Source organism: Condylura cristata, unplaced genomic scaffold (assembly GCF_000260355.1).
Source record: "Condylura cristata isolate star-nosed mole 26May11 unplaced genomic scaffold, ConCri1.0 scaffold00012, whole genome shotgun sequence".
In the NCBI taxonomy this organism is placed as follows: domain Eukaryota; kingdom Metazoa; phylum Chordata; class Mammalia; order Eulipotyphla; family Talpidae; genus Condylura; species Condylura cristata.
The window spans coordinates 22,580,992-22,608,842 of NW_004567113.1; the positions used below are offsets into that span (position 1 = coordinate 22,580,992).

Here is a 27,851-nt window from a genome sequence, read left to right on the forward strand (position 1 = left end):
TGCACCAAATAAAGGAGCACTGTAATATATAAAGCAATCATTAACAAACCTACACAGTTATAAACCATTACCTCAAAAATTTTTTAAAATTCAATCAAGCAAATAAAATGGATTGAAGGAGCAATAGCCGTCAAGCAATATGGCCAACACTAGACTTCTCTACAGGAAATACTGAAAAAGCTCTCCTACCTAAATCAAAAAGTTGACATAGAATTGAACAAGGAAATAGAACATGGGGGGGGAGGGGAAGGGCAAAAAACACCAGAATAAACTTTATTAGAAACTTGGAAAGTAGTCAAAGGCTAAGAGTGCACACTCAATCAGCAGGAAGGTCATGGAAGCACAGTAGATCTTTTTGATGTTTAACTTACTTTTGTCCTATCCACTTCACCAGCAGAGTAGTGACCTTGAAGAATGAAACTATATTCCCACTGTGTGTTTTTTATTCTACAGAAGACCTTGTTCCCATAGACCTGTGTCTGTCTGGTTTGACGTGTGGGGGCTCTCATAGAGACTAAGTATGTATGGCTTTGTTTCCCCTATCTAGAACTCTTTTAGGGCAAAAAACAGTCACATAGGAAAAATTGCTTGGAAAGGCATTTGAACAATCTAGGATTGTCTAGGAATGCCCAGAGCAAAACATTAACAAGTATCTTGGAAGAGAAACGTAGAAGCAAGATATTTTGGGAACTAAGGGCTTTGATAAGCTTTTGCACATACTGGGGAATGTAGAATGCCACATAAATGCCTAGGGCAGGATATGCTCAGAGGAGACCTGAGAAAATCATAAACTTTCATCCTGGCTTTTATTTAGGCTCAGAGAAAAGAAGAAGTACAGACTCAGGAATAATTGAAAATAGCATGGTGATAAAATGTTGAAGGAATTTCCAGCAAGTTTTAATTAAAAAAAAAAAAACTGGAGAAGTGTCAGGTGTTTTGTTTTGCTTTTTTTGATTGTTTCATGCATTTAAGGAAATTCACTATTTTGCCCACTGTGCTAAAGGAACAGAAACCTGAGTCATTACATTCTGCAAGAATAGTCTTTTTAAAAAAAGTTTAGAAAAGTTACTAAACAAACAACTGTAAGTCAAAACAACAAATTTTGAGAAATGATGAAAATATGGTTTCCATATGATACACGATCATATCCGAATATTCAATGTGCAGTCTTTATACAGAAATGATCAAAAGGCAAAGAAAAATAAAGTGGACCATTCAAGGAAAATACTAAAACCAACACTATCCCTATGGAAGAATGAACATTGGACTTGTGGACAAAGACTAGAAATCATCTCAATGACATTTTTCCCCCTTTTTTTGTAGATACAGAAATAGCCACCCTGAAATTGGTATAGAATATGAAGGGACCCTGGTCAAACAAAACAATATTTAAAAAGAACAAAGTTGAAAGACTCATTTTCTAATATCAAAACTTTCCATAAAGCAGGCATAATCAAAAAAGTGACTCTGGCAGAAAGTGAAACATATAGACTAATACTAGGAAAAGAAAACAGAGAAGTCAGAAAATAAAGAGGGCAGTATTTACTCATCTAATCTGGTCAAATTACTTTGACACCATGCCAATGTCATTCAAAGGGAAAAGACCAGTCTTTCAACAAATGGTATGGTACAAACTGGATATCTACAAAGGAATGAAATTACTCTTACCTTATACCATATTCAAAATTTAAGTCAAAAGGATTAAAGACCTAAATACTATTCTGAGAGTAGGGAAACTAAATTCATACAATTACTTACCTAACGAAAGCTGTTGTAGTTGAAAACAGAAATTGGTTCTAGTTTTCTTTATAATTCTTGATCACTGTGTTTTCGACTAGCCTACAGTTTATTAATATCCTACCACCAACTCTGGAATTTACTTTCATATTCAGTTTTTCAGTCCTCTACCACACTGTAAATATGAATTTGAAAGCTAAGAAGCCAGATGACATCAGGGCAACAGAGAATTTCTAAGCAAATGCCTTGCCATTCTCTGTTGGCATTCAGTGTAGTCATCATTAATCTCAATGCATTCACAGTTCAGTTCTTATATATCCCAGCTGGGGGGAGGGAAGGGAACATATTACATGCACTCCTTTATTTAAATTCCAGAGTATCTTAGAGAAAACTATTATTCCGTGTGCCACTGAGGAAGCTAAGAGGCAGAAGGACCAGGCAGACACTGAGGAGTCAGGGTTTACAGACAAGTATGTCACCCTAGGTGACCAGACCATTATAACCTACTATAGAAGCTGCGACTTTTTCCCAGATAGTAAGATAGATAGTTTCACAGAATGTATGTCACTTATCTTCCACAAAACTCCTGTACATAGATGGTTTGGGCTCATTTTATACAGAACTGATGCTCAAAGTGTAAAGTAGCCGATTCAAGTTCACATAGATATCAACAATCAGAATTGTTCCAAGTCCATGTTCTTTTCACTATCCTGTGGAAGACTAAGCAGGAAAAAAGGAAAGAATGTAAGTATGTGATTTCCTTGTATAGTCCAATAGAATGAGCTTCAGTTTTTCTCTAATAGTAGGTAAGAAAACATCCAAATAACCTAAGATCCTAATAACCGTAGCTAAAATTTTTGTAGTTCTTACACTACAAAAGGACTTTTCCAAGCATTTTTCTGTATTAATCATTTGCATTTCAAAAAAATAAAATAGCAGCTGATATTATTTGTATAGACTTAGAAACTGCTAATATTTAAACCCTAGTATCTTGACCTTTGAGAGGCTGTGCACTTAAAGAACTACATTATTTCAAATATGGTTTTCCTAATTATTAGAGATAATAACTATGGGAGATCTTTATTTAAAAGTTTCCTTTAAAATGAATACCATTTGGGGCCCTCCCTGGTGGTGCAACAGGTTAAAGCATAGCACTGAGAAGCTAAGGCACTTCAGCATGAGTTCGCTCCCCGCCCTGGAGGTGATCCACAAGGCGAGGCAGATCTCTCTTGACCCGCCCTCTGTTCCCCTTGTCAGTCAGCCTGTTCTGCTCCCCACTGTCTCTGGTGAAACCTCTCACCCCGCTGCACCTCTGGCCTGTGTCCCAGGTCTGTATGCATAAATAAATAAATCTTAAAAAAAAAATGAGTACCATTTGGTTATAAGATAATCAAGGGTAAACTAAGTACTATTCATTTCCTGTGGTTGTTTGAGAAATAATGTAGGTCTGTATCTTTCAATACAAAGTTCTTCAAAATACTAAATAAAGAAAATCATGTGTGGTATTGCAAACTCATGTTACCTAAAATAAAAAGTTATAGAAAAAAAATCCACCCCCCCAAAAAAAGTTCAAGTTCCACAAGGATGTGCCTGATATATTGTTGAATTAATTAATACTCATTGTGATTCTACAGCTATCTCTGTGTTGGAGCAAATGCATAGTGCGTTCTATAAAAGAAGGAAATCTAGGAACATCAGCTACTTTTGAGAAGTAAAGGGTCCAAGATTAGGGGCCATGATCAATCACATAAAAATTTAGCCTCATTCATAATTCTTCAAGATTTATAAAGAGTATATTACATAAATGAAAAATTTGAAAGTACTGTTTTCTTACCTCTTCTTTTTGTTTTCTCCATTCTGACTAATCTTCATCTATGCACACATCTATGTGTACATATGTATTTATAGTTACATAAAGATTGTGATATATATTGCATTATGTCCTTTTAGGAAAATCTAATTCAATATGATTATATTTATTTGTACTCTCAAATGTAGGGTTTTCTTTTTAGAGAAAAATGGCTACATATTAATAAGTTCACTACACTCCTGTGAGACATGTAGATACCTGATGTTCAACAAGGATTTAAGAAGTATTTTTGCAGTTATATTATGTATGTAAGCTTTAAGAACATTTGATTGTTTCTATTGTGAGCTTTCAAATGAAGATTTCTTTAAGATATTTGTCTATCTACCAATAATCTTCTTTAAACTCTTAATCCTACTGCATACCTAAGGAATTTCTCATTCATAACCTTTCAACCAGTTTCTTCTCCTTTAACAAAATTAGTCAATACAAAAAAAAATACTACTTTCTTGTTAGGGCTATTCTGTCTCTGACTGTTTTCTTCAAGCTATTCTAATGGGTTCAGGCTTCTCTGTTCAGACTTGTTGAACTAGTTTCATTTCAACTACTTGTAATTTGTTTCCTTATTTCTTCTAGCCGTAGATCTCAAATATATCTAGAGATGTCATATAGTTGATTAGAAAGTCAAGTTCAGTAGGTGCAACCCTACAGGATCATATTCTTCCCCTGGTAGATGATGTATCGGTAAGTTCAGTTTTATTTTGTAAATGGTTCTTTGCTCTATTGTCAGTGATTAGATGCCTGGCATGTCAGAGATCTGGCTGTGTGGGTCATTGATAGAATCAATCTGTACTTACAGTAGCTAGTTTATTTAATCTCTGTATTTGAAATCAATTTTTTACATTTAAAAATCATCTTAGCAATTTCAACAGTGGGATTTTAGAAGAAGTTAATGGAAACCTGTATTTTCTTGTATCCTCATTGATTCTGATAGGACAGAGAGGTTGTGTGGCAAGGTTGTTTGTTGGAAGAAATGTCTCCTTTTAACAATCTGTGTTTAGCTTAGCATTTCTCTTTAATTTTATTCTCTCTTGTATATTATAGTCCTAGTCTTTGGAATTAAGGCAGCTTGGGAAGTCAGCAGCTGCAGAGACACCTGCTATCACTGTAGACATCCCAGGGGGAGAATGAGAAAAACAGGAGATACAGGTTGACGGGAACATGTAAAGCCTCTAAAACTTGTCCTGTTAAAGGAAAAAGGAAACTATGAATTATTTCAGAAGCCTTTTTTTTCCCCCCCAAATAAGTTTCACCACACTGCAAAGAGGGAAAACAAGATTCTTTGGTATAACTTTATGTACAGTTAAGAGTTAAAACATTCATGAAAACAAAATGTTTACATATATGTAATTTCATTTAGTAGTTCACTCTGGTGAGATCAAGAGAACGCATAATTAACAACTTCAATTTTAAAGTGAGACATCTGAGAAAAAGGAAGTTAAGGGTCATCGCAGGGTCTGCAGAGCTGTCAGATGCCAATATTAGGGCAACAGTTCACCATTCTGGAAGACCGGTCTTCCTTATTAGCTGCCACAGCCTTTCCAGATGGCAAAGGATACCACCTCGATAATTTCAGAGATGAGAATTTGACAGTAGACCCACCACCAAGTCAGTGGACCTCACTGGTCTTTCTTCACTAATAAATTGAACATTTGTGTTGGTCCTTTAGTGAGCACGTAGTGATTGTTGAAAATGCTGAGAACCTGCAAAAAGATCCATAATGCTTCACAAATAATTGGTACCTCATAGTATGTATAGAGCAAATGAATTAGCAAACAAATGTAACTGAAAAACGGATGTAATCGTTTATGAAAGTAGAGTAGATGGAGTAGATCCAACCTTTTATGTTTCATATTCTGAAAATTGCTCCTTTAAAAATATCTTTTGGTTATAGACATTAAAAGTCTTTTATTTTTCTAATAAATGTTTTATAGAAATCTGTTTAGTGTGAGGGAAGTACATTACAGAAGTAATATTCAGAACATATATGACAGTTACGGTTAAGAAAGGAGACAGTGGAAAATGCTGAATGCTTATGGTTTCTTTGAACTAAATTCATGGAACATTAATTGAGGATTTGGAGGAGATGGAAGGTCATACTAACAGGCAGGCTTTAAGGATTGAAGCAAAGCAAATGCTTAATAATTACTGTGATATTATAGGTCTCACCTATACTAATTCTACTATATAATCTACAGTCATACCATTCTTCTCAATGAAGAAACACATGTAGAAACTGTCACAATATATTGGGTTCGTTTCTTTGTTGTTCTGGGGTTTTGTGTCCCTCTTCTGTACATTTAGACATACTTTTCAGATTTTGCTGTGAGTCTCTACTTATATTTGGCTTTTAGTCATAGCCATATCTATTCATTAATAGGCAGATTCACTTACTTAAAAATCTCAATTATTTTCCTGATACCTTCGTCATTTGGTATTTAGTCCCAAGAAATCTTGTGACTAAAATCTGGTAACTCTCACTTCTAGTAGCTCATTATTTTTGACATGCCTAATAAATGCAAAAATTAGATTAGTCCTCTTCATTAGCATCCTGTAGAGAGAAAGACACTGGACAAGTTCAAGTATTCAACTTTACATAATTGCACTTTGAAGACTTGTTTCAATCAATTTGTTAATATTCCAATCATTCCCTAATATATTAAAAAACTCTTCAACAGTAGATCTTGAAGCTTGTCATTACAAGAAAAAAAAATGTTTACTAATGTATGGGGAGTCTTGTTAACTAGACTTACTGTGGTGATCATTTCACTATATATATATATATATATATATATATATTATGCTAATAATTACATGTCACTTTAAAAAAAATGTATTGCAAAGTTAAAACCAAAATAGCAAAGTAAAACTCCAAGTTGGTCATTGTTTATCAAACTTTGTTTTGAACTATTATTTTTGGTCTGTTTTCAGCAAAATCAAGAGTTTTCTTTGTACAAATTATGTTAAATTAGCTTAGTTAATACAATGGCACTATAATTAGGTCCCATTATTATTCCATTTTATAGATTAAAAGTAACTAGCCCTACACCATAGGTTAATGAGAACCAGGATTGAGGCAGTCTGAACTTAGAGCATATAACTATTAAAATGTTCTACTTTTTCTTCTTTTTGGTAATTTATAAGAGATAAATAACTTTTTAATTTAAAATTGTATAAAACATTCATAGTGCTAGTCACTCATTAGGGCTTTATATAAATATGATATACAAATATATGATAAAGCAGGGTTTTATTATATTTCATTGAATTAAAATACATATTCATTTCATTGAGGGTGAAAGGCTAGGTGATAATATCTTTGTTTTGTTTTCCTACTTTTCCAATGGACATATAGGGGAATAATACATTTATAGATAAAGGAGTTTGGCAGATATATATATAAATTATTTGGAAACCGAAGTGTTCACTTATGATCAGGTATGGACACAAATCCACAGTGACTGATAGATTTTATGATAAGATCTACCTTTATTATGTATTCATGAATAATAAATTATCTTAAATGGATCTTTTCCTTACATATATTACTTATCTTTTAGAATTTGTAAATGTGTAAGTTTTTATTACCCCAATTTATAGAAGACAGTTGATTTTACTGAGAACTATTGAAGTAAAAGCTCAAACTATACACATCACCCTAGCTCCCCTATATTCATAGCTGCACTTACAAAACATCTTAGTTAATGACTAGTCAGTCATACTGGGGACAGATAAGTATAAGTGCATTTGAATCATATACTGAAGGCTTTCACATTTATTGTGAGTTCAGTGTCTGTTTACAAAGGGGAAAAGATAACTTTGAAGTCAGGCCTCCCTTTAATTAACTTTGCAAGCAAATGTTGCTTTTCCTCTCTGGTACTTAGTTTCCTCATTAGTGAAATGGTAGTAACAAGGTTTACCTCACCACCAACCTGTGGCACCAATTATAAGAGATAATCCATGTGAACTTGACAATTACTGGAGATCTTGATTTACTCACTGCATTGTCTCACATTTTTTTAATACTATTTATTTTCACCATTTAAATGTGGGGAAAATGAAATTCATCAGGATTTCATAAACTGAGTCTCGAGATACAAGCTAAGGAATTATGAAACAGGACTGAATCCACAGTCCTCTGATCTTAAAAGGTAGATTCATATCTGTAATACTAGGCTTCTTACAGTTGATTTGTTCAAGCAAGTGAAAACTTAAAAAATTTTAAATCTTTATTATAGAAAGCTGTTTTTTTTTTTTTTTTACTTCACATTGCTACCACTCTCATACTTCTGAGAGCAAATGTGTAGGTTTTCCCCAGAAACAATTCTCTAAATCCAGTTGGGTTTCCTGCAACTAAATTCAAGTCTAACACTAGCCAGATTAGCATAGACCTCAAAGGTTAAGGACTCCATCCATAAGAATGCCCCTGCCCACATTTCAAATGCCAAATGCAGTTCCAAGTTGTCACCAGTGCCTCTGACCCACTGGCTATAAATCAAAGGTATCCACAATTCCTTCCTAGTGTTTGGTCACTTGGCTAGAGTAGTTCACAGCACTCAAGGAAACACTGCCTCCAAGATTAGCAACGAATTACAAGGGATCACAAAGGATACACATGACAAGGTCCACAAGTATCCCAGGTATACGAGTTTCTGGATGAGACGGGATATATCACCCTCTCTCTCTGTAATGTGTACCCCAAAACAGAAGCTCCCTAAAGCTTACTGGAATTTTTATGGAGGCTCCATTACACAGGCATAATTGATCATTAATTCAGTATTTAGCCTCTCTTCCCTTCCCAGAAAATGGGGATTAAAATGAAAGATATCAAGCTTCCCAGGGTAGGGTAGCCTTCCTGGTGAGAAGACCATCTTCAGTTTATTCAAGAACAACACAAGCATTGCCGCATTGGAAGAAATGATACCCCTATACCCAGAAGATTATAAAAGGGTTCTGTGTCAGAACTGGGGTCAAAGGTCAGTTATAACAAAATATGCTCCTAATGTTCTTATCACTTGGAAAATTACAAGCGTTTTTGGAATTCTGTGCCAGGAACAGGGGACACAGACCTGGACTACTTCACAATCTTTAATGCTTGTTTTTGTTGCTTTTGTAGAAATTGGTGATTTATGCTACTTTAATACTTACAGGTCTCACTTATATGTGGAATATTAATAATCATAGAAAATATACTGGAAAATCACAACAAATATAATTATTCAACTTTGGGAAAAATATATTGTTCATCAGAGGGAAGTGGGTAGGGCTGAAGGGAAGGAAATGGGTATGCCTGGGCACAGGTTAGGAAGAGAGTGAAGCATGTGTACATATGAAGGAGTAAAACTGTCACCCCAAAGTTAGACATGTAAACAACTTACAATATTTATAGAAAAGTTTACAATACTTCATTATTTTCAATCCTATGGTGTATATTGAGACAGAGTAATGTAAGTTATGTCATGAGTTGCAAGAAGATAGAAATCATGTCTTATTCATCACTGCTCACCTAGACCCAGCATGGTGTTAACACCTAGCAGAAGTTTAATAAAACATTGTGGAAAAGAAAAAGCAGGTGAATAAATAGATGGATGAACAGTTGAATGGGTAGAATATGCACAAATGAAGACAAAGTGGAAAAATATTGGGACAGCAGACAATTCTTAGAAGTACATTATTAGGCCATATATGAGGTATTCAAGTCTCTGAGCTAGGTATTTGAAAACAAGCAATTCTTTTTGTATACATACATACATATCACCCAGTCTGGGCATTTAACTCCCATCTGATAAATAATCTACAATCTTTAATAGGTGGGACCGTATAGTGTGAAAAAATATTAGCTATCCTATGGGTAAGCATGTGCATACACAATTACATAACATTTGGTACTATCTTTTCCAGTAAAGTAGGACATTTGATAATAGGTCCTTGTTTTATTATGTAATCCCTTCCTTCCTCATTAATATACCTGTGAAATAGTATCTCCATTTTATTATGTCATTCTGAGCCATAGTGAAACACATCAGTTTGTTGATTAATATTACATAAAAATTTTCTGAGCATTTCCTAATACCTTATTTATCTAAGCTCCATTCTGTGAGGCAACTTTATGAGCCTAAAATTCAAACCACCAGCAGCACCAAAATTACTGACCTATAAATACCTTCATACTAAGTGATCATTTTATCACCAGCAAGACTGATGTCTATCAATGTGTAATAATGATAACAAAACATATTAACTCCCATTTATATAGTATTTACTATGGGCTCACCACTTTTTATAAATTAATCCTGTTGATCTTCATATTAATCCTATGAGGCAGGTATTAATTTCATTTCCATTTTACAAATGGAGGAACTTAAACACAAGAGATCAAATACTGTGTCTCACATAGCAGAGCTACCAAGGACCAGGACAAGGACTTGAACTCTGGTAATGTCGCACCAGTAACTGAGCTCTTACCTTTAGTGCTATACCACTTCCAATTAGAAATCATATTGCCATAGTTTGAGAAAATGCACAGAAACCTTCCCTAAGTGAGGAAGGTTAGAAGAGAATTATCTTGCATATGCACTCTGTGCACCAGAAAACTCTAAGAAAAAAATTAAAAATCCAATAGAATCTCATCTTGAAGAGACAAGCCCTGCCATCTCTGACAAGAAGTGACTTTGCTTTGCCATCCCATCAGAGAAAGGAGGCGGCTCCTCCTTGCAAAACAGCTCTACCAACAATAGAATGTCAACAACATGAAAGACCACTATTCTCTGGGTTCCATTTTCATCTGATGGACTCTTCATTTGTAACAGTCCCTCTGGCTTTTATATATGAACATTTCTTTCTTTTGTTCTGGTGAAGTGTGCTTGTGAGTCAACATGAGGCCACATATTCCTAATTGTTTTTGTTGTTTCTGAATAAAGAGACTGTCCTGGTGAAATGACCAGTTGCTTCTTTGAGGTGAACACATTTAAAAGGCCATGTAACCATGCTGTAATCCTAAATGCTTCCTAATTGAAAGTCTACTTCAACACTATTTAAGAGGCTGACAGGTAAAAAAAGGTAACACAAAAAAGAAAAACTCACATTTTTGTGACACCTAAAAGGGACTAAGCCCAGCTGGAGAGAGATTGAAAAGGTGAGAGGTTTGATGGGGGTAGATTCTCCATTGCTGGATTTAAAGATGGAGTAAAATGCATGACCAAGAATGTGGGCAGCATGTAGATCCTGGAAGAGACCTGTGATAGTCTGCAAGAGAACAGCTCAGTTCAGCTTCAAGAAACTGCTTTCTGCCTAAAAACCCAGATGAACCTGAAAGAGGGTTACAGATGCTAGATGAGATAGCAGTTTCAGCTGACACCTGGAATTCAACCTTATGAGATTCTGAGAAAAGAAATCCATGCCAGGCCCCTTGCTGAGTCTTAATGATAAAAGGTGAAAATTGACTCCTCATACAACTGAGGAGCTCATCCTTAAGTGAAGATTAATATTCTTTTTTTTTTTAGATTTATTTTTTTATTCGTACAGAACTGGGGTATAGGCCAGAGATGCGGAGGATGAGAGGTTTTACCAGAGACAGAGTGAGGAGCAGAACAGGCAGATCGACGAAGTACACTGCTGAGGGGAGCAGCGGGCAGGTCAGGAGAGGTCTACCATGCCATGTGGTCACCTCCGGGGCAGGCGGGCATAGAACTCATGGGGAAGTGGCTTAAGCTTCTTTGTGCTGTGCTTTAACCCGCTGCACCACCAGGGAGAGCCGATGACTAATATTCTTGATACAGTATGATGGGTATTGTTGTTGATCATAAGACTACAGAAAAAAAAAGTTTTTCTTCTAGGGTTTATAAATTCTCTCTATTCCTGATTTGATATTTTCATTTGCAATAACATGAAAGGACCTAGAGGACAATATGTTTAGTAAGATAAATCAGATTAAGAAAAAAAAGCATCATATTATTTCACTATGTTGTACATAGAAAAACCAAAAAACACTAAGTTGAACAAAAAAAAGCTTTAATTTGTAAAACTAAATTAGAGGCTACCAGAAGAAAAGAGGGAAGGGAGTGTTTAAATTGGGTCAATTATATGGTGAAAGAATAGGACTTTAAGTGATGAACTTGATGTGTGCAGATGTTGAAATATAATGATGCACACCTGAACTCATATAATGCTATGTTACTTCAATGAAAATATCATAAAAATCAAACACCATTCAGGTAAGTACAGAGATGAAAATTCTAAAGGACAGTTGGCTCAATCTCCTCAACAAGTTAATATCATTAAAACAGAAGCAGGGCCCTCCCTGGTGGCGCAGTGGGTTAAAGCACAGCACTAAGAAGCTAAAGCCACTTCAGCATGAGTTCAATCCTTGCCCTGGAGGTGACCCACAAGGCAAGGCAGACCTCTACCGACCTGCTGGCTGCTCCCCTCAGCAGTGTACATCCTCAGTTGGCCTGTTCTGCTCCCAACTCTGTCTCTGGTGAATCCTCTCCCCACTCCTGCACCTCTGGCCTGTACCCCAGTTCTGTATGCATAAAATAAATAAATCTTAAAAAAAAAAAAACAGAAGCAGGGATATTTAAAGAAACTTAAAATACAACCATATGGCCCTTGCTTGTGCTGCAGTTTATATAAACTATTTGCATATATAATGGGACAATAGAGGAAACTTGAAGAAGGGAATTTGAAGAAGGGTTGATAGTAAAAGTTTTTTTTTTTTTTAAGACTTATGCATACAGAAGTGGGGTATAGGCCAGAGGTGCAAAGGTAGTGAGGGATTCACCAGAGTGGGGAACAGAATAGGCAGACTGATTAAGTGCAAGACAGGTGAGGTCTGCTATGCCATGTGGGTCACCTCCCTGGTCAGGACCAAACTCGTGCTGAAGCAGCTAAAGGTAGCTTTGTAGTGCTGTGCTTTAACCCATTGTGCCACCAGGGAGTGCCTGAAAGTTACTCTTAAGTACTGTTAATTATTTAAGAACATTATAGCATTATAATTATGTTGGAAAAAGCCTAATGGCTTAATATACTATTTAGTGAAAAGCCATGATATCAATATCTTGTTTCACATTAAAACATAGTAGCAAAATTTGAAGCAAGAAGGAAAGCAACTTTCACAAATGATCGAATATTTTATATATATGTGTGTATATATATATATGATCGAATATTTTATATATATGTGTGTGTGTGTGTGTGTGTGTGTATATATATATATATATAGGAGTGTTCTATTGTGCCATCCTGTTCTATGATTTTACTATTTTTTTCTACTATACCACCCTATATACTATTATATGAGTATCCATGTATATGAAAATTTTTACAATTAAAAATTATAATGTAAATGGAAGAATATATATTTAATCACTATAAATGCAAAAAGTGTTGGAATGGATTCAAAAGGACACCTCACCCCCATGTTTATTGCTCCACTATTTACAATAGGGAAAACATGGAATCAACCCTAATGACCAAAAATATATGACTGGATTAAAAAGATGTAGCACATATACATAATGGAATATCACTCAAAAATCAAAAGATAAACTCATGCCACTTGAAGCAACATGGGTGGAGGTGGAAGTGATCATGCTTAGTGAAATAAGCCAGAAAAAAAAGAAAAATACTGGATGGTTTCACTCATAGCAGGAGCATAGGGCTCAGGGGGGAAAAAAGAGAGAGAGAAGCAAATGTAATAAAATAAAAACGAGAACAACAAACTTTAAAACAGAGTCACTGTAGGGGGTGGAGGTGGAATGGGATAAAAACTGGGGTGGGAAGAGGGCATGGGACTATGGTGATGGCACACGAGTGGACTGGTGGTGGGAAGCCCATGGGGACTACAAATGAGATGGGAAAATGTACAAAATGAAGAATGATGTAAAATAAACACATAAATAAATAAGTGTTGGAAAAGATTAAATAATCTTTATCAAGTACCTGTGCTACTTTCAGCTATATTGCTAAGACATGTCAGAACTGATCACCACAGAGGGGCTCAAAATTCTCTAGAAATAGAAAACTGTAGCAACATCAGGGATTCCCAGATCCTGAGCTTTTTAATAAATCTCCTTAACACCAAGATGAACTTCACCAAAATTGTGGAAAGATCTCTTCTTGCTCAGAATATTGTAAACTAAATCAGTTTGCACCTATCCAAGGAAAACTATGGATTACAATGTGAAAGTAACTAGTGAATTTTCCTTTTTGTAGAACAGTAGGGTCTGGCACCCGAAGCAGAAATTGGAAACCATGGATGACTGTTCTTCTCATTGTGTTAATACTGGCAGTGGTAGCAGTGGGCATCGGTGTTCTGGCTCATTTTTTAGTGTCTGGTAGGTAAAATTATGGAACTCAGGTTAATTTCATTTTTTCCTGTAAAGCTTCATTTGTAAATAGGTAGGTTTACTTTCACCCCAACTTTTACCTGTAATAGCCACATTCAGAATGTTTTTAAAAAAATTTTTCATTATCTTAATTACTGAATGCCTGTTACATGTAAGCATCATCAGTATAATTAAGCAAAGAAACATTAAGCAAAGAAATTTTCCCAGCTATTAAGAACTCACAATCTAGTATTCTTCTAAGAATTTACACAAAAGATGAAAAAGTCATTTTCTAGTAATCATCAAAAACATTCAAATAATTACAAATTTAAGTGAAAATATCTTAGCTATTAAAATGGACACTTACACTCATGGTTATCATTTTCTGTTTAATAAAAGAAAATCATGTCTAATAAAGTAATGAATGTTGACATAATTGTTAAATTATAAGTAAGACACAATATTACTACTTGTAGAGAAAAACATCTACTCTTAAACGATGCAGCAGGTTCATTTTTATATTGACTAATGTACTTAAAATCACACAAACAGTGAATTTTAGAATCCTTTCCCTTAAACTTCCCTCGAAGCATAGAAACCAAATCGCTTACATTTTTGATAAATCCTCATATCACTTTGACAGGGTTGCTCAGGCTGCTCACCAGAACAGTGTTTCTGTGTCATCTTCCTCAGGCTTGGAGACCTTTAATGGCTGGGGACCATTAAAGAGCTTTAGTGCAGGTGGGCCCCATAAAACAAACCCATCTGCAGTTTATGCCAATGGTGAAAGATTCTGACGTGAGTTAAGCTAGTTGCACAGAAACCCCTTTAAAGATGTATAAAATCTGCTAACAGTATCTGAGTCATATAGTAAGGGAAACCAAAAAAGCATTGGTGTCCAGAACTATCCCAAATGTAACTTTCTTTCCTACTTCTATAGCCAGGAAACCCATTAACACATGAGTCCTGAGTCTGGCTACCCAGAGGTAGAATTGTTTACACACTGTGCCCACGTAATAGTTTTCTAGTTTCTCCCCTCACAACTCCCTTCTTTATCACCAGGATTTGACTCATCAAACTGCAAATCCCCACTGCTCTTTTCTTGCCATTGCTGGTAGCCAAGCCTAGAGGACTGATCCATCCCCCTTAACACATCAGTCTCACCTCCAACCCCGAGTGGTTTCCCCTCTTCTTTCTTTTCACATGTTTCTTAGTGTCACCAAAACAAACTTTAGAAATATGAGTGAAAGTTGAGGCTATTAGAGGTGGAAGAGGAGTGACAAGGATGGAGACCAAGTAGGGAGGTACCACTGAGCTGTGGTGAGGGACTGTGGGCACTTTGATAGTAGTTGTGCTGTGGTGACAGACATCAAAAGTGTAAACTTACTGCCCTAAATTGTATACAGTATTATGAACCAGTGTTACTCCAATAATACGATATATAAAAAGCATTTTGTTTTTAATTATAAGGACATTCATTTATCTATACTTTCAGTTGAGTGGGGTGATACATTTCACCTTAGCAAGGGCATTATAGTAATACAATGTTCTGGAATTGGAGTTAGTTGTTTACTAGTTGTGCAGATCAAAGCAAGTTAATACCGCTATGCCTCACTTTCACCTGTGAAATGGAAATAATGCCTCTTAGAGAGGAGATTCAGCTAATACATGTGCAATGTCCACAACAGTAACTGACACACACTGGGCATTCAAATATCAGCTACTATAAATAACATAAAACAATCATTATTTGTATTACTTTATTATGAAACTAAATTAGATACTGATGCATTCAAAACTTCATAGTAGTCCTGTTATATTTAGGCCTTAGATCCTGAACTATAGCCCCAAGTGACTTAATTTCCTACTTTTCCTTTTCATCCCAGGCCAAAAAATGGAGTATTATCATGGCACCTTTAAAATTTCAAGTGTGCAAAGGAATAGGAATTCTAGACAAAACAGCACGTACCGACTTATGGAATTTCGAGAGAGAAGTGAAAATTTGGTAAGTCAGATAAATTATTTCAATCAGAGGATAATAGATTAAGTTCTTTCTATCATAGGAAGGAATTGTTTTTTTTATTCCTCTCAATGCTTCTAAAAACAAAATTTTCAGGCCACCTACCACAGTATCACTTTTTTTTTTGCATTTTTCTGAGACCCACTTCAGTTCCCCACCCCATCAGTATCCAAGGATATAGGTAGGTGGGAATCAAGGAGAAAAGGAATCAGCACATCTAAAAATGAGTAATTATGATAAGCTACTCTAATTCAACCACTTCATTTCTATTGTAGTTAAGCAATTCCATTTGTTTAATACTGTGGTGGAAATGACGAAACAATAGGCAGATAGTTCAACCACTCATTTCAAAGTGAGAGAATAAATGAGATCCAGTTATCCACCTATTGCATCCCCATTTCCACAACAGTATTAACCAAATGGAAATGCTTAACTATAATAGAAGTGGTTATTTGTAAAAACACATACTTTTATTGTAAGACCACATTTTTTAAATTTAAATAATAGTCATTTTTACATCATTTTGTGCCCTTTTTCCATCTCAGTGTAATCCCCGTGGGCTTCCCATTGCCAAATCATCCGTTTGCCATCACCATAATCCAGTGTACTTCTCCCCATCCATTTTTGATCCCATTCCCCACTCCACCCCTTTAAAATGTCTCTGGTATATAGTTGTTCATTATTATTACTATTATTATTATTTTCTCCCCTGGTCCTTCATACTACTGCTGTAACTGAAACCATCCGGTATTTTTCCTTTTCTTTCTAGCTTATTTCACTAAGCATGGTCCCTTCCAGCTCCATCCATGTTGCTGCAAAAGGCATGTGTTTATCTTTTTTGGTTGCTGAGTAATATTCTATTGTGTATATATACCACATCTTTTTAATCCAGTCATCTACTTTTAGGCATTTGGGCTGATTCCATGTCTTTCCTATTGAAAATAAAGCAGCAATAAACATGGGGGTGCAGGTGTCTTTTTGACTCAGTATTTTTGTGTCTTTTGGGTAGATACCTAGGAGTGAAATTACTGGCTCATATGAAAGCTCCATGTTTAGCAGTTTGAGAAACCTTCAAACAGTTTTCCATAGTGGTTGTATTAGTTTGCATTCCCACCAGCAGTGCAGGAGAGTTCCCTTTTCTCCACATCCTTGTCAACATTTATTTTTGCTAGTTGTTTTAAGATGTGCTATTCTTTTTTTTTTTTTTAAGATTTATTTATTTGTGTATACAGAACTGGGGTACAGGCCAGAGACTCAGGGGTGGCGAAAGACTTCACCAGAGACAGAGTGGGGAGCAGAACAGGCAGATCGATGAAGTACACTGCTGAGGGGAGCAGCGGGCGGGTCAGGAGAGGTCTGCCACGCCATGTGGTCACCTCCGGGGCAGGCGGGAATTGAACTCATGCAGAAGTGGCTTTAACTTTATAGTGCTGTGCTTTAACCCGCTGCGCCACCAGGGAGGGCCAAGATGTGCTATTCTTATCAGTATGAGATGATATCTCATTGTGGTTTTAATTTGCATCTCCCTTATTATGAGTGATGTTGAACATTTTTTCATATGCTTGTTGCCCATCTGCATTTCTACTTTGGAAAAGTGTCTTTTTAGCTCTGCCGTGAGTTTTTTGATGGGGTTGTTTATTTTTGTTGAGTTTCATCAGTTCTTTGTATATCTTTGTGATCAATCCTTTATCACTAGTTTTGTATAAGAACATTGTTTCCCAATCAGTGGGATGTCTGTTTTTCTGTAATGTCTCTTTTGCTATATAGAAGTTCTTTAACTTGATGTAGTCCCATCTGTTTACCCTTTCCTTCACTATTGTTGCACTGGGTGATCAGATGTTACTGAGGTGTATGTCATGCAGTGTTTCACCCATCTTTGCTTCCAGGTATTTTATTGTTTCTGTTCTTATGTCTAGGTCTACAAGACCACACTTTAAGATTTTTTTTAATATTTGGGGAAAGGAAAGAATCATAAATGTTTACTTTATCTCACAAACATCATTTTCAAGACAAAATGCCCTGACCTGTAATGTAATATTCAAATGATACATTAATAATTCTGTTAAAACTAAAATTGAAGACTGTCCCCAAAGGAAAAAAAGTGAATTCAGTTGTATAATAGTTCTGTTTAGGATGCCTGTAAACCCCACTCAAAAAGCTCAACTTAACTTCCCTGAAATGGAATCAAAGATCTCTTTAAAAAAAGTGGAAATGACAGGTGTATTTGTTTTAGCCAAAAATTATTTTGCTGCAAAACATTTTTTTCCTCAAAATAAACATTTTATTTTCCACATCACTATCTGATCTTTATTCATATGAACTTATTTACAGTAATAAATTTGGGAAGGACTAATAATCTATATTTTTAATTATCACTAAATTACGCACATTTTTTTCTTTCTTGAAGTCTCTTCCTTCTCTGAAATCATAATTAACATTTATTTATGGAAGTCTACTCTTTTATACTAAGAGAACCTTAGAAAATAGCACCCACCGTCATTTCTTGAATTTCAGAAAAATCCAGAATTTTGCCAATACCACCTTTATTCCTCTACTTCTCAGTAATTTCTACATAATCTCTTCATTGGAAAAAGAAAATTTGCCTTAGTTAAGAAAATAAATATGTTCTTTAAGAAGTGAAAATATAATTTACAAGTTTGAAATTTGTTTTCGCTAATTATAATCAACATCATTGTTGTTTCAGTCTAAGAAACTGTCTTTCCTGAAATAAATGGACAGGAATGTGGTATATCTTTTAAATGGAATTGAAAGAAATGCAGAGGTACACTTCAACAGCAAATGTTTTTGGAAGTGGATTTTTTCTTTCTAGGAATGCAGGAACCTTAGGTGCATACTGAGTTAGGTAATGATACAATATTATTCTGATTCCATGCAAGGTCTTTCTCTAGTTGTCATTATTTAATATTTATCTTTATTTCATAACACACTCCCATTAGCTGCCTTCTGAGGGCGACCTTTTTGTATTTCATGTATATTCTTTTCTTTATATTCTTTCTTGAAACAACCCATTTTGTTGTTTTGTGTGTACATATATCTAATTTATTTTTTGGGCTGTAATTCACTTACCTAGTTCAGGCTGCCATCACACAGGACCCTAGACTCAGTGACATGTTAAAAAGAAAAAAGAGCCACTTATTATCAGTTCTGGAAGCTGTAAGTCTAATCAGGGTGCCTTACTTAGTGAGGTCTGTTGATGACCTCCACTGGACTGCAAACTGCAGACTTCTCAGTGATTCCTCACCTGGTGGAGAACAGAGAGCTAAAAATTCTCTGGAGCCTCTTATAGGTCACTGATCCCATAATAACCCTGAACACTTTTCAAAGCTGCACCTCTGAATACATTAGCATTGGAGGTTAGGATTTCAACGTTTGAGGGGAAACAAATACTCAGCATTTTTGATTCATTCTCTTGTACTTAGCCTAAGATTTATTCATGTTCATATATATATACATCTGCATGCATCATTTCATTGGTATTAACTGCTATCTGATGACTCATTGCTATCTATCACACTTTAATTCCTGCTCATTATCTAAAGAAATGCTACACTAACTAGCCTCCTACTTATCCCTATAGAGCCATATAGTTCTTGTGGAAGCAGACTGGCTGGATTACTGGGTGTGCATACACTTGATTTAACTAATTGGTGCTGGCTTACTCTTCAGAAAGGCTGAATCAGTGTACACTCCCATATGAAGCACATGTGAATTCTTATGTCCCCATATCTTTGCCAACACTTGGTCTTATTTGACTTTCTAATATCTGCTAGTTGAAAAGGCATCAAGTTGTATCTTAATCATGACTTAATTTGCATTTTTATGTTTATTAATGAGTTTGTGCATCATTACATATACTCGTTAGTTTGGGAGGCATTCATTCTGCAAATTGTATGTATATATCCATTGTCCATTTACTATTAGAATTGATTTATTAGATTGCTTTGCAGTTCTTTGTTTTCTAGTTATGAAGTTTGTTGGCTGTAGACAATGTATTTACTGTGTCTTTTATTAATCTGGATCACACTGACTTCATAAAAAGAATTCATAATTTTACAGCAGTCACTTTTATCTTATGATGGTGCTTTAATGAAATTCCTGTATTTTTTTCTATTAACTGTATCATTTTACCTTTTACAGTGGTCTATAATGAATATACACCTCACCTTTGTATATAATATTAAGTAGGGACTTAGACTATTTTCCATAGAATAAACCAGTTTTTTTCTATATAACTAAACAATCTGTCTTCCCAATATATGGTAAGATTATTCAGTTTTTTAAAAATTTCTTGGCACCTGAGACATGTGGAAAAGAAACATGATCTTTCTCCATAAACTGCTTTCATTTTCATTGAAGAGATGAGAAATGCACACATGAAACTGAACAGTATGACATCATACAGTTAAGAATTAAATTGCATGTTGAGGACAATAAACAGAAGAACCACCAGGAAAAAGAAGATCAAGTGGGTTCTGTGGTCAGGAAAAGCATTGTATTCGTTTACCTGTTTGAACAAGACATGTGTCCTTTACTCTCCACTCCCCACCAACTTAAGAAGAATTACAGGAAGGGCCCATGCCTCATCTTGAGCCACTCCTGTTTATTGTTGCTAAATTCCAATGAATAAAGCCAGATTCTTCTTTGCCTAAACAACCAAGAAAGACAGGTTGCAGGTCCTGTTCTTCATGAGTTGGAGTTTATTAATTTGAATGCAAACGGAGATACAAAAGTAAAATGATGTCATGATCAGATACTGCTAAACTTATCCCATTTCCCTGATGGAGTGGCCAGACATGGCTTTTATGTCACCCTTCAGGGAAGACTCTTATGACCAAATACCAGTAATCCATAGTGGTCCCAAATAGGTAGGTCACTATCACCACCATCATTATAAACTTGAATAGGGTCACTAACTGAACAAGTATTTTATTTGGGAGAAGTATATTTTAGAAGCAACAAGCAATACTTTAAATTATAAATATTACAATTGTTTATAAATGAAATTTACAAACTTATAACACCGTAACAATAAGAATGGCTAATATGTTTGAATATAAGGTACTATGTCTGGCATTAAATACGTATTAGTTAATCCTAAAAAACAACTTTATGAGGCCCTCCCTGTTGGTGTAGTGCATTAAAACACAGCACTAAGAAGCTAAAGATACTTCAGCATGAGTTCAATCCCTGCTCCTGAGGTGACCCACATGGCATGGCAGACCTCTCCTGATCCGCCCACTGTTCCCCTCTGCAGTGTGCTTCGTCAGTCAGCCTGTTCTGCTCCTCACTCTGTCTCTGGTGAACCCTCTCCCTACCCCTGCACCTCTGGCCTGTACCCCAGTTCTGTATTATAAATAAATAAATCTTAAAAAAAAACTTTATGAGGTACATACAATTACTGAGACAACTTTCAGATGAGAAATCACAGTACAGAAAAGTTGATTTAATAAAGATCATACAGTTGATAAATTATATAGCTAAGATTTGAGATTACATAATCTTCATAGATATTTGTCATTTATGAAAACCCTTTGTGTTTTACTCTCCATCTGACGAAACACTAGAAAGCAACTATCTATCCAGGTACCTTATTCCATTTCACTTATGCTACTAACTTAGGTTAGGGACCATCATCTGCCTAACAGCAGCAATAGGTGGAAATTTTCTTAAGGCTTCCCCCAAGAGAAAAGAAACACTGCAGTTATGCCTAAGGCAGTTCTAAATTTTATCTTCCTTGTACTCACAAATATGGGAAAGTGGGCTGAAAGTAATCTCTAATTTATCCATGAACTATGTGCCTGTAATTGTAGAGATAAAGAAGTTGGAAACTGAAAGAGAAGCAAGGAGATAAATGTGGCTTAGGAATACTTGCTAATTAAAAGACAAAAATAATAAATTTGGATCTGTTTAACAATGAAAGCAGGAGGTTCTACTGATAAAAAAAAAAAGCACCTGGGTCGAGATAAACTCCACCTTGGTAAAGGTGTATCAAAAGTTTGGAGTTGTGGGCCCTCCTGTGGCTCAGTGGGTTAAAGCACAGCACTGAGAAGCTAAAGCCACCTCCACATGAGTTCAATCCCCACCTGCCCTGGAGGAGATCCACATGGTGAGCCTGACCTCTCCTGACCCGCCCGCTGCTCCCCTCAGCGGTGTACTTGGTTGGTCTGCCTGTTCTGCTCCCCTCTCTGTCTCTGGTGAATCCTCTCACCCTCCACATCTCTGGCCTGTACCCCAGTTCCATATGAATAAATAAATCTTTAAAAAAAAAAAAGTTTGGAGTTGTCCAAAGTATGAGGAGTAAAAGATACCCAGCTTGGTGGAGGGCTACATCCCTATGACTAGAGAGGAGATGGGATTTGGGAGCTTAAAAAAATTAAAGATTATCAGGAAACTTCATGTTCAGAGGTTTGAAAATTGGATGTAGAATGTAGCTGAGTTTTTTAAACTTAAACTTCACGTTCATTTTGTTATTAAACTACAAGACAAAGATGTATCCCTACCTATACCTTCAATGTGCTTAATGTCGATTATGAAAGAAAAAGCTTATCATTGTATTTCTTTGCTTAATCTGCAATTAGGCATTGTTATTCATACTTTACTGATCAGAGAACTAAGTCTCTGAAGTGAAGATCCACAGATAGTAAGGAATGAGGCAGTTTTGATGTTACATAGGTAATTCAAATACTCTTTCCACTGAATTGTTCTACTTGTGAGGAAGGAACCAAGGTTAAAAAAAAATCCAGTTCTACATGAATTCTTCTATTTAATTTTTAAATCCATACTGATTGTAATTCCTATATGCTATCATAGATCACTTTTAATTAGCCGACACATTAGGTTTACTTACATAAAGATATCCTCAGCCTCAGTTTCCTCACTTCCCTGTCATTTTATTTCCCCAGTTTTACTGAGATACAACTAACACATAGCACTATGTAAGTTTAAGATGTAAAATGGGTACACTTATATATTGCAAAATAGCTACAATCGATGTCACATCATTACCATCTCCTTTTTGTAGTGAGATCATTTAAATATTCTCAGTAACTTTCAAGAATATAACATAGTATTATTAGCTATAATCACATTTTACCTTAGACCCCAGAATTATGTAACTGGACTTTTGCAGGCTTGGACTAACATCTCCCCTATACTTCTACCCCCATCCCGCCCACTCTTGGTAACCACAATCCTGTTTATGTGAATTTGTCTTTGATATATTTCACTTATGCCATGTTATCTCAAATGTCAGAACTTCCTTTCTTAAGACTGAATAATATTCTACTGTGTGTGTATACATATGTACATTCCACATCTTTTATCCACTGATACTGTTGTTCCCATGTCTTATCTTTTTTGTGAATAATGCTGCCATAAACATGAGAATGAAAATAGTCTTTTGACATCCTGATTTCATATCCTTTGGGTATATAGATTCAGTAATCCCAAAGGGATTATCATGTGGCAATTCTATTTTTAATTTTTTTCAGGAATGCCTATATAGTTTCCTGCAGTCGTTGTATTAATTTACTCATGCACTCATACTGCACTAGTGGTTTTTTTACATCTTTGGGAACACATTACACATTATCTTTTTGATGATAGCTATTCTCAGAAGTAATATCTCACTGTGATTTTGAGTTCCTCTGATCATCTTTTCATTTACGTAGCAGTCACTTTTTATGTTTTCTTTAAAGAAATGCATCTCAGGAAAAAATGCTGTCCATTTTTAAAATCAGATTGTTTAGTTTTTGCTATTAAGTTGCAGTTCTTCGTATACTTTGAATATTAACTCCTTATCAGAAGTATGATTTACAAATATTCCAGTCTGTTTCTTTTGCATTTTTGATTGTTTCCTTTGATGTAGTTTTTATATTGACATAGTCACACTGATTTTTGTTTTTATTGCTTATGCTTTGGGCATCATAGCCAACTAATCATTGCCAAGACCAATGTCAGGGTACTCCAATGTTTTCTCTTAGGAGTCTCATGGTTTTAAGTCTATATTTCAAACTATTTTTGAAAGTGACATAAGATAGAAGTCCAACTTCATTCTTTTGCATGTGTGATAACAGTTTTTCCAGTACCAACGACTGAAGGAACTTTCCTTTCCCAATATTCTTGGCTCCCTTTGTCAAATATTAGATGACCGTGTATGTGGTTGTTTACTTCTGGGTTCTTGATTCCATTCTATTGGTCTATGTGTCTTTTTATGACAATATCATACTTTTTTTATTACTATCACTTTGCATAACTTGAAATGAAAACATGTGATGCCTGTAGCTTTGTTCATCTTTCTTAAGATTACTTTGACTATTCTGGATCTTTTGGTTCATAAAAATTTAGGATTTTTTTTTCAATTCTTGTAGAAATGCCCTTGGAATTTTGATAAGATATTGTGTTAAATGTAAAGAAAGTTTTGCTAGTATGAACATTTTAACAATATTAATTCATATGAGCCATGAACATGAGAGCTTTCTTTTGTGTTTATTAGATTTCTTCATCAAATCTAGTAGTTTCCAGTGTATCTCACAGGTTAAATTTATTCCCAAGCATTATATCACTTTTACTGTTATGGGATTGTTTTATTTCTTTTCAGATACTTTTAGTGTAAAGAAATGCAACCGATTTCCATACGTTGATTTTATATCTTGCAAGCTTGCAGAATATGTAATTAATTTTAAAGTTGTTTTAGTGGAGTCTTTAGGATATATTCTATATGAGATAAAATATCTTCAAATTTATGATCTGAATGAATTTTATTTTTCTTGCCTGATTGTCTTACTAGGACTTCCAGTATAATAGATTCCCTTATCCATAGGGAATACTTTCCAAGACCCACAAAAGATGCCTGAAACTACAGGTAATACTGAAACTTAAATTAGGCACTGTAAGGAACAATAACTAATGACCAAACATATGATAAACCAATGATACGATAATACGTATATGAGTGTTCTCTCTTCCTTTTCATCCCCATCTTTCGCTCTCAGAATATCTTTGGCATCTAATATTTTTGGCAGGTAACTGAAACAGTGGAAAATAAAGCCCTAGTTCAGGGGGACTACATTATGTTTAATAAGTGATGAGAATAAGTACCTTGCTGTCTTATTTCTGGTCTTACAGGGAAAACTTTCAATCTGTCACTAGAATATAATGTTGGCTGTGAATTTGTCATATATATCCATATATGCTATATTCAATTTGCTGCAATTTTTATAATAAAAGGATATTGTAGGCCTTTATTTTCTGCCTTTCTTGTGATAATCACAATTCTTACGATTCACTGTATTAATGTAATGTGATCATATCTGACATATCAGCTTATCTATTCTGGAAAATATTCTGCATATACTTGAAAAGAATGTACATTCTATTGCTGTTGGATGGAAAGTTCTGTAAATGTCCGTTAGCTTCATTTGGTATCATTTGGACTAACACATAGTTTAAGTTTCATGTTTCCTTTATGCTTTTCTGTCTGACTTATCCATAGTTTAAAGTGGGGTGTTGAAATGATTATGTTGTTGTCTATTTCTCCTTTCAGATCTGTTAGTATATGTTTAAAATATTTGGGTGCTCTGATGTTAGGTACACATATACTTTTTTAATAAATTGACCTCTTCACTATTTAATGTGTTTTTTAATCTCTTGTTATTTCTTATTATTTCTGGCTGATGGTTTCTTTGTGTCAGTTTTTGAGGAAGAAACAAAAGAAGGAACTGAAATACAGAGGGAGAGATGGCTGATGGATATATTTGCATATTTATGTCTACTGTAGGCAACTATGACTGGAGGAAAGATATGGATGACATTTTTTTCTGAATGAAATTTTGTGGTTTTATTTTTTGAGGAAAGAAAACTTTCTGATAAAGTTGCAAATATATCGTAGTCTTCACTTGGCTGGATACCTTATTTAGATTGCTATTCATCATTCAGATGACTCTCTTTATTAGAGAGTCTAAGAAATGCTTCATCCTTCTCTTCCTTTTTCTCTCCCCTTTCTTTTCACAGATTCACTAAATTTAGGGATTTCAAAAACTACATATCTGAAGAGGACAAGGACTCTCTAAATAATCAAATTCCTTGCTTCAGGCTTCCTAGTTTCAGTATCTTTGGTACTTTAAATAGATACAACTTAATTTTTTTTTCTTTAGAAATTTGATTCAGAGATCCAGACCTGTGACTTACTAAAAGTTAATAATCCATTCTTATTCTTTTTAACATTTAATTTTAAATATTTTAGCTCTATAAATTTACCTCTCAATCTCAGGAATAGAAAATAACTTGGAGTAAGGTTACACAATAAATTATCACTTGCTACATGTATTGGTTAACCACAGCTGGCTGCTTCCTTCTGACATTCCCCAAAGAAATACTGAGAAAGGACTTGTACAATCAAAGGCATAACTTCGACAATACCATATAATGCAGCAACCCACGTGGGGATATCATTACTTTCTGTAATCAGAAAGTCATATTTCCCAAGACACTCCACACACAGACTCCATATGACACTAGATCCAACTTCCTTGCCAATCTACACAATACTGGACTAAAAGCTGTGGGAATTACAGAGGACTTTTGCAAAAATGAAGTGACGCAGTTCGCTTAAGTCCAACAGCTCTCAAAACACAGAGCATCACTGGGGCTTAGTTGGCCATGCTCTATATAAGATCAGGATAATGAATCACAGCTGCTTCTTGAACCCTGGATTTTACTCAAAATCTAGGGCTGTAAACGGAAACAATAGCAGCTTCAAGGAATTGCAGTCATAACTATCAAGATTACAGTGCTTAGTTTTGAAGACAAAACAGACTGCCTTTAAGGTGAATTGTAACAGATTCTGGTCCCTTTTCCTGCTGCATCCTGTACCTCAGAGGGTAGAAACTCATAGTGAGACATTCACTGTGTTCACCCTGAGGTTGACAATATTAGGACATTTTAACAGGCTCTGAAACTGGACAGTATGCTTGAATTCTTGTTCTGTGTCACCTTGAGCAAGTCACTCCCTCATCTATGTAATGCAAATAATAACTGCATTCACCTTAGAGGACCGATGTGAAAAGCAAATGAGCACAAATGCAGTGGAGTTCATGCTTGGTGCACTGGTAGTAGACAACAGCGACAGCTATTGCTATTTGTAACTACTGCAGTCTCACCAGAGAGGAACTTTCCACAATAACTGAAATTTCTTGAATATGTCAACAAGGAGAAAAAGATTCCCTTCAGACAATTTATGGACAATTTTTTTCTCCAGGAATATTGATTGCATGTAAAACTCACTAAGAGTTCTTGTGAAAGTGTCCTGGGAAATGTAAGGCTTTCTGATAAATTTATTCACTCAACAGAACATGCTGCATACCTACATGTTGTAGATTCTAAATAGATGAGTTATCATCTCTATCCATAGAAGGACTTCATTTTGGTAGGAAAAATAATTTATTTTCATAAATAACTGTATGAAGGCACCAACAATGTAAGAGGGGTAAGCAAAATTTAGACAAAAGGGAGAGAGATTTAGGGGATAAATCTGTTATTCAAAAGGGAGAGAGATTTAGTGGATAAATTCAGTTATTGTCTGAAATATATGTGAAAGAAATTGTGATTCTGAAAAAAGCAGAGCTAGCAGAATGGGGGAGGGTGCCCCAAAGCTATTGCCCAAGAAGGACAAGTATGCAGTCAAAAGGTGGCCAAGTATGAAAGGTGCTAGTGGTGAAGACTGGGTGGGGTAAGACAGGTTGAGGAGCTCGCATTTGACCAAATGAATTACAAACTGTTCTCAACCTAACTTGATTTTAGCCCTCCAGCAAGACAATTTTTTTTATAACAGTTTATTTTTACATCATTTTGTACATTTTTTTTCCATCTCAATTGTAATCCC

General features: G+C 35.3%; 1 protein-coding gene across 1 annotated transcript in view; it reads left to right on the top strand.

Annotated features, from left to right (window-relative positions):
• Nucleotides 1–4,277: 4,277 nt before the first annotated feature.
• Nucleotides 4,278–27,851, top strand: part of TMPRSS11A (transmembrane protease, serine 11A) — a 46,913-nt gene continuing 23,339 nt past the window's right edge. The window contains exons 1-3 of the mRNA XM_004695949.2: nucleotides 4,278–4,288; nucleotides 13,817–13,938; nucleotides 15,816–15,934. Of these exons, the coding sequence (XP_004696006.2) occupies nucleotides 4,278–4,288; nucleotides 13,817–13,938; nucleotides 15,816–15,934 (252 nt within the window). The remainder of the gene's footprint in view (nucleotides 4,289–13,816; nucleotides 13,939–15,815; nucleotides 15,935–27,851) is intronic.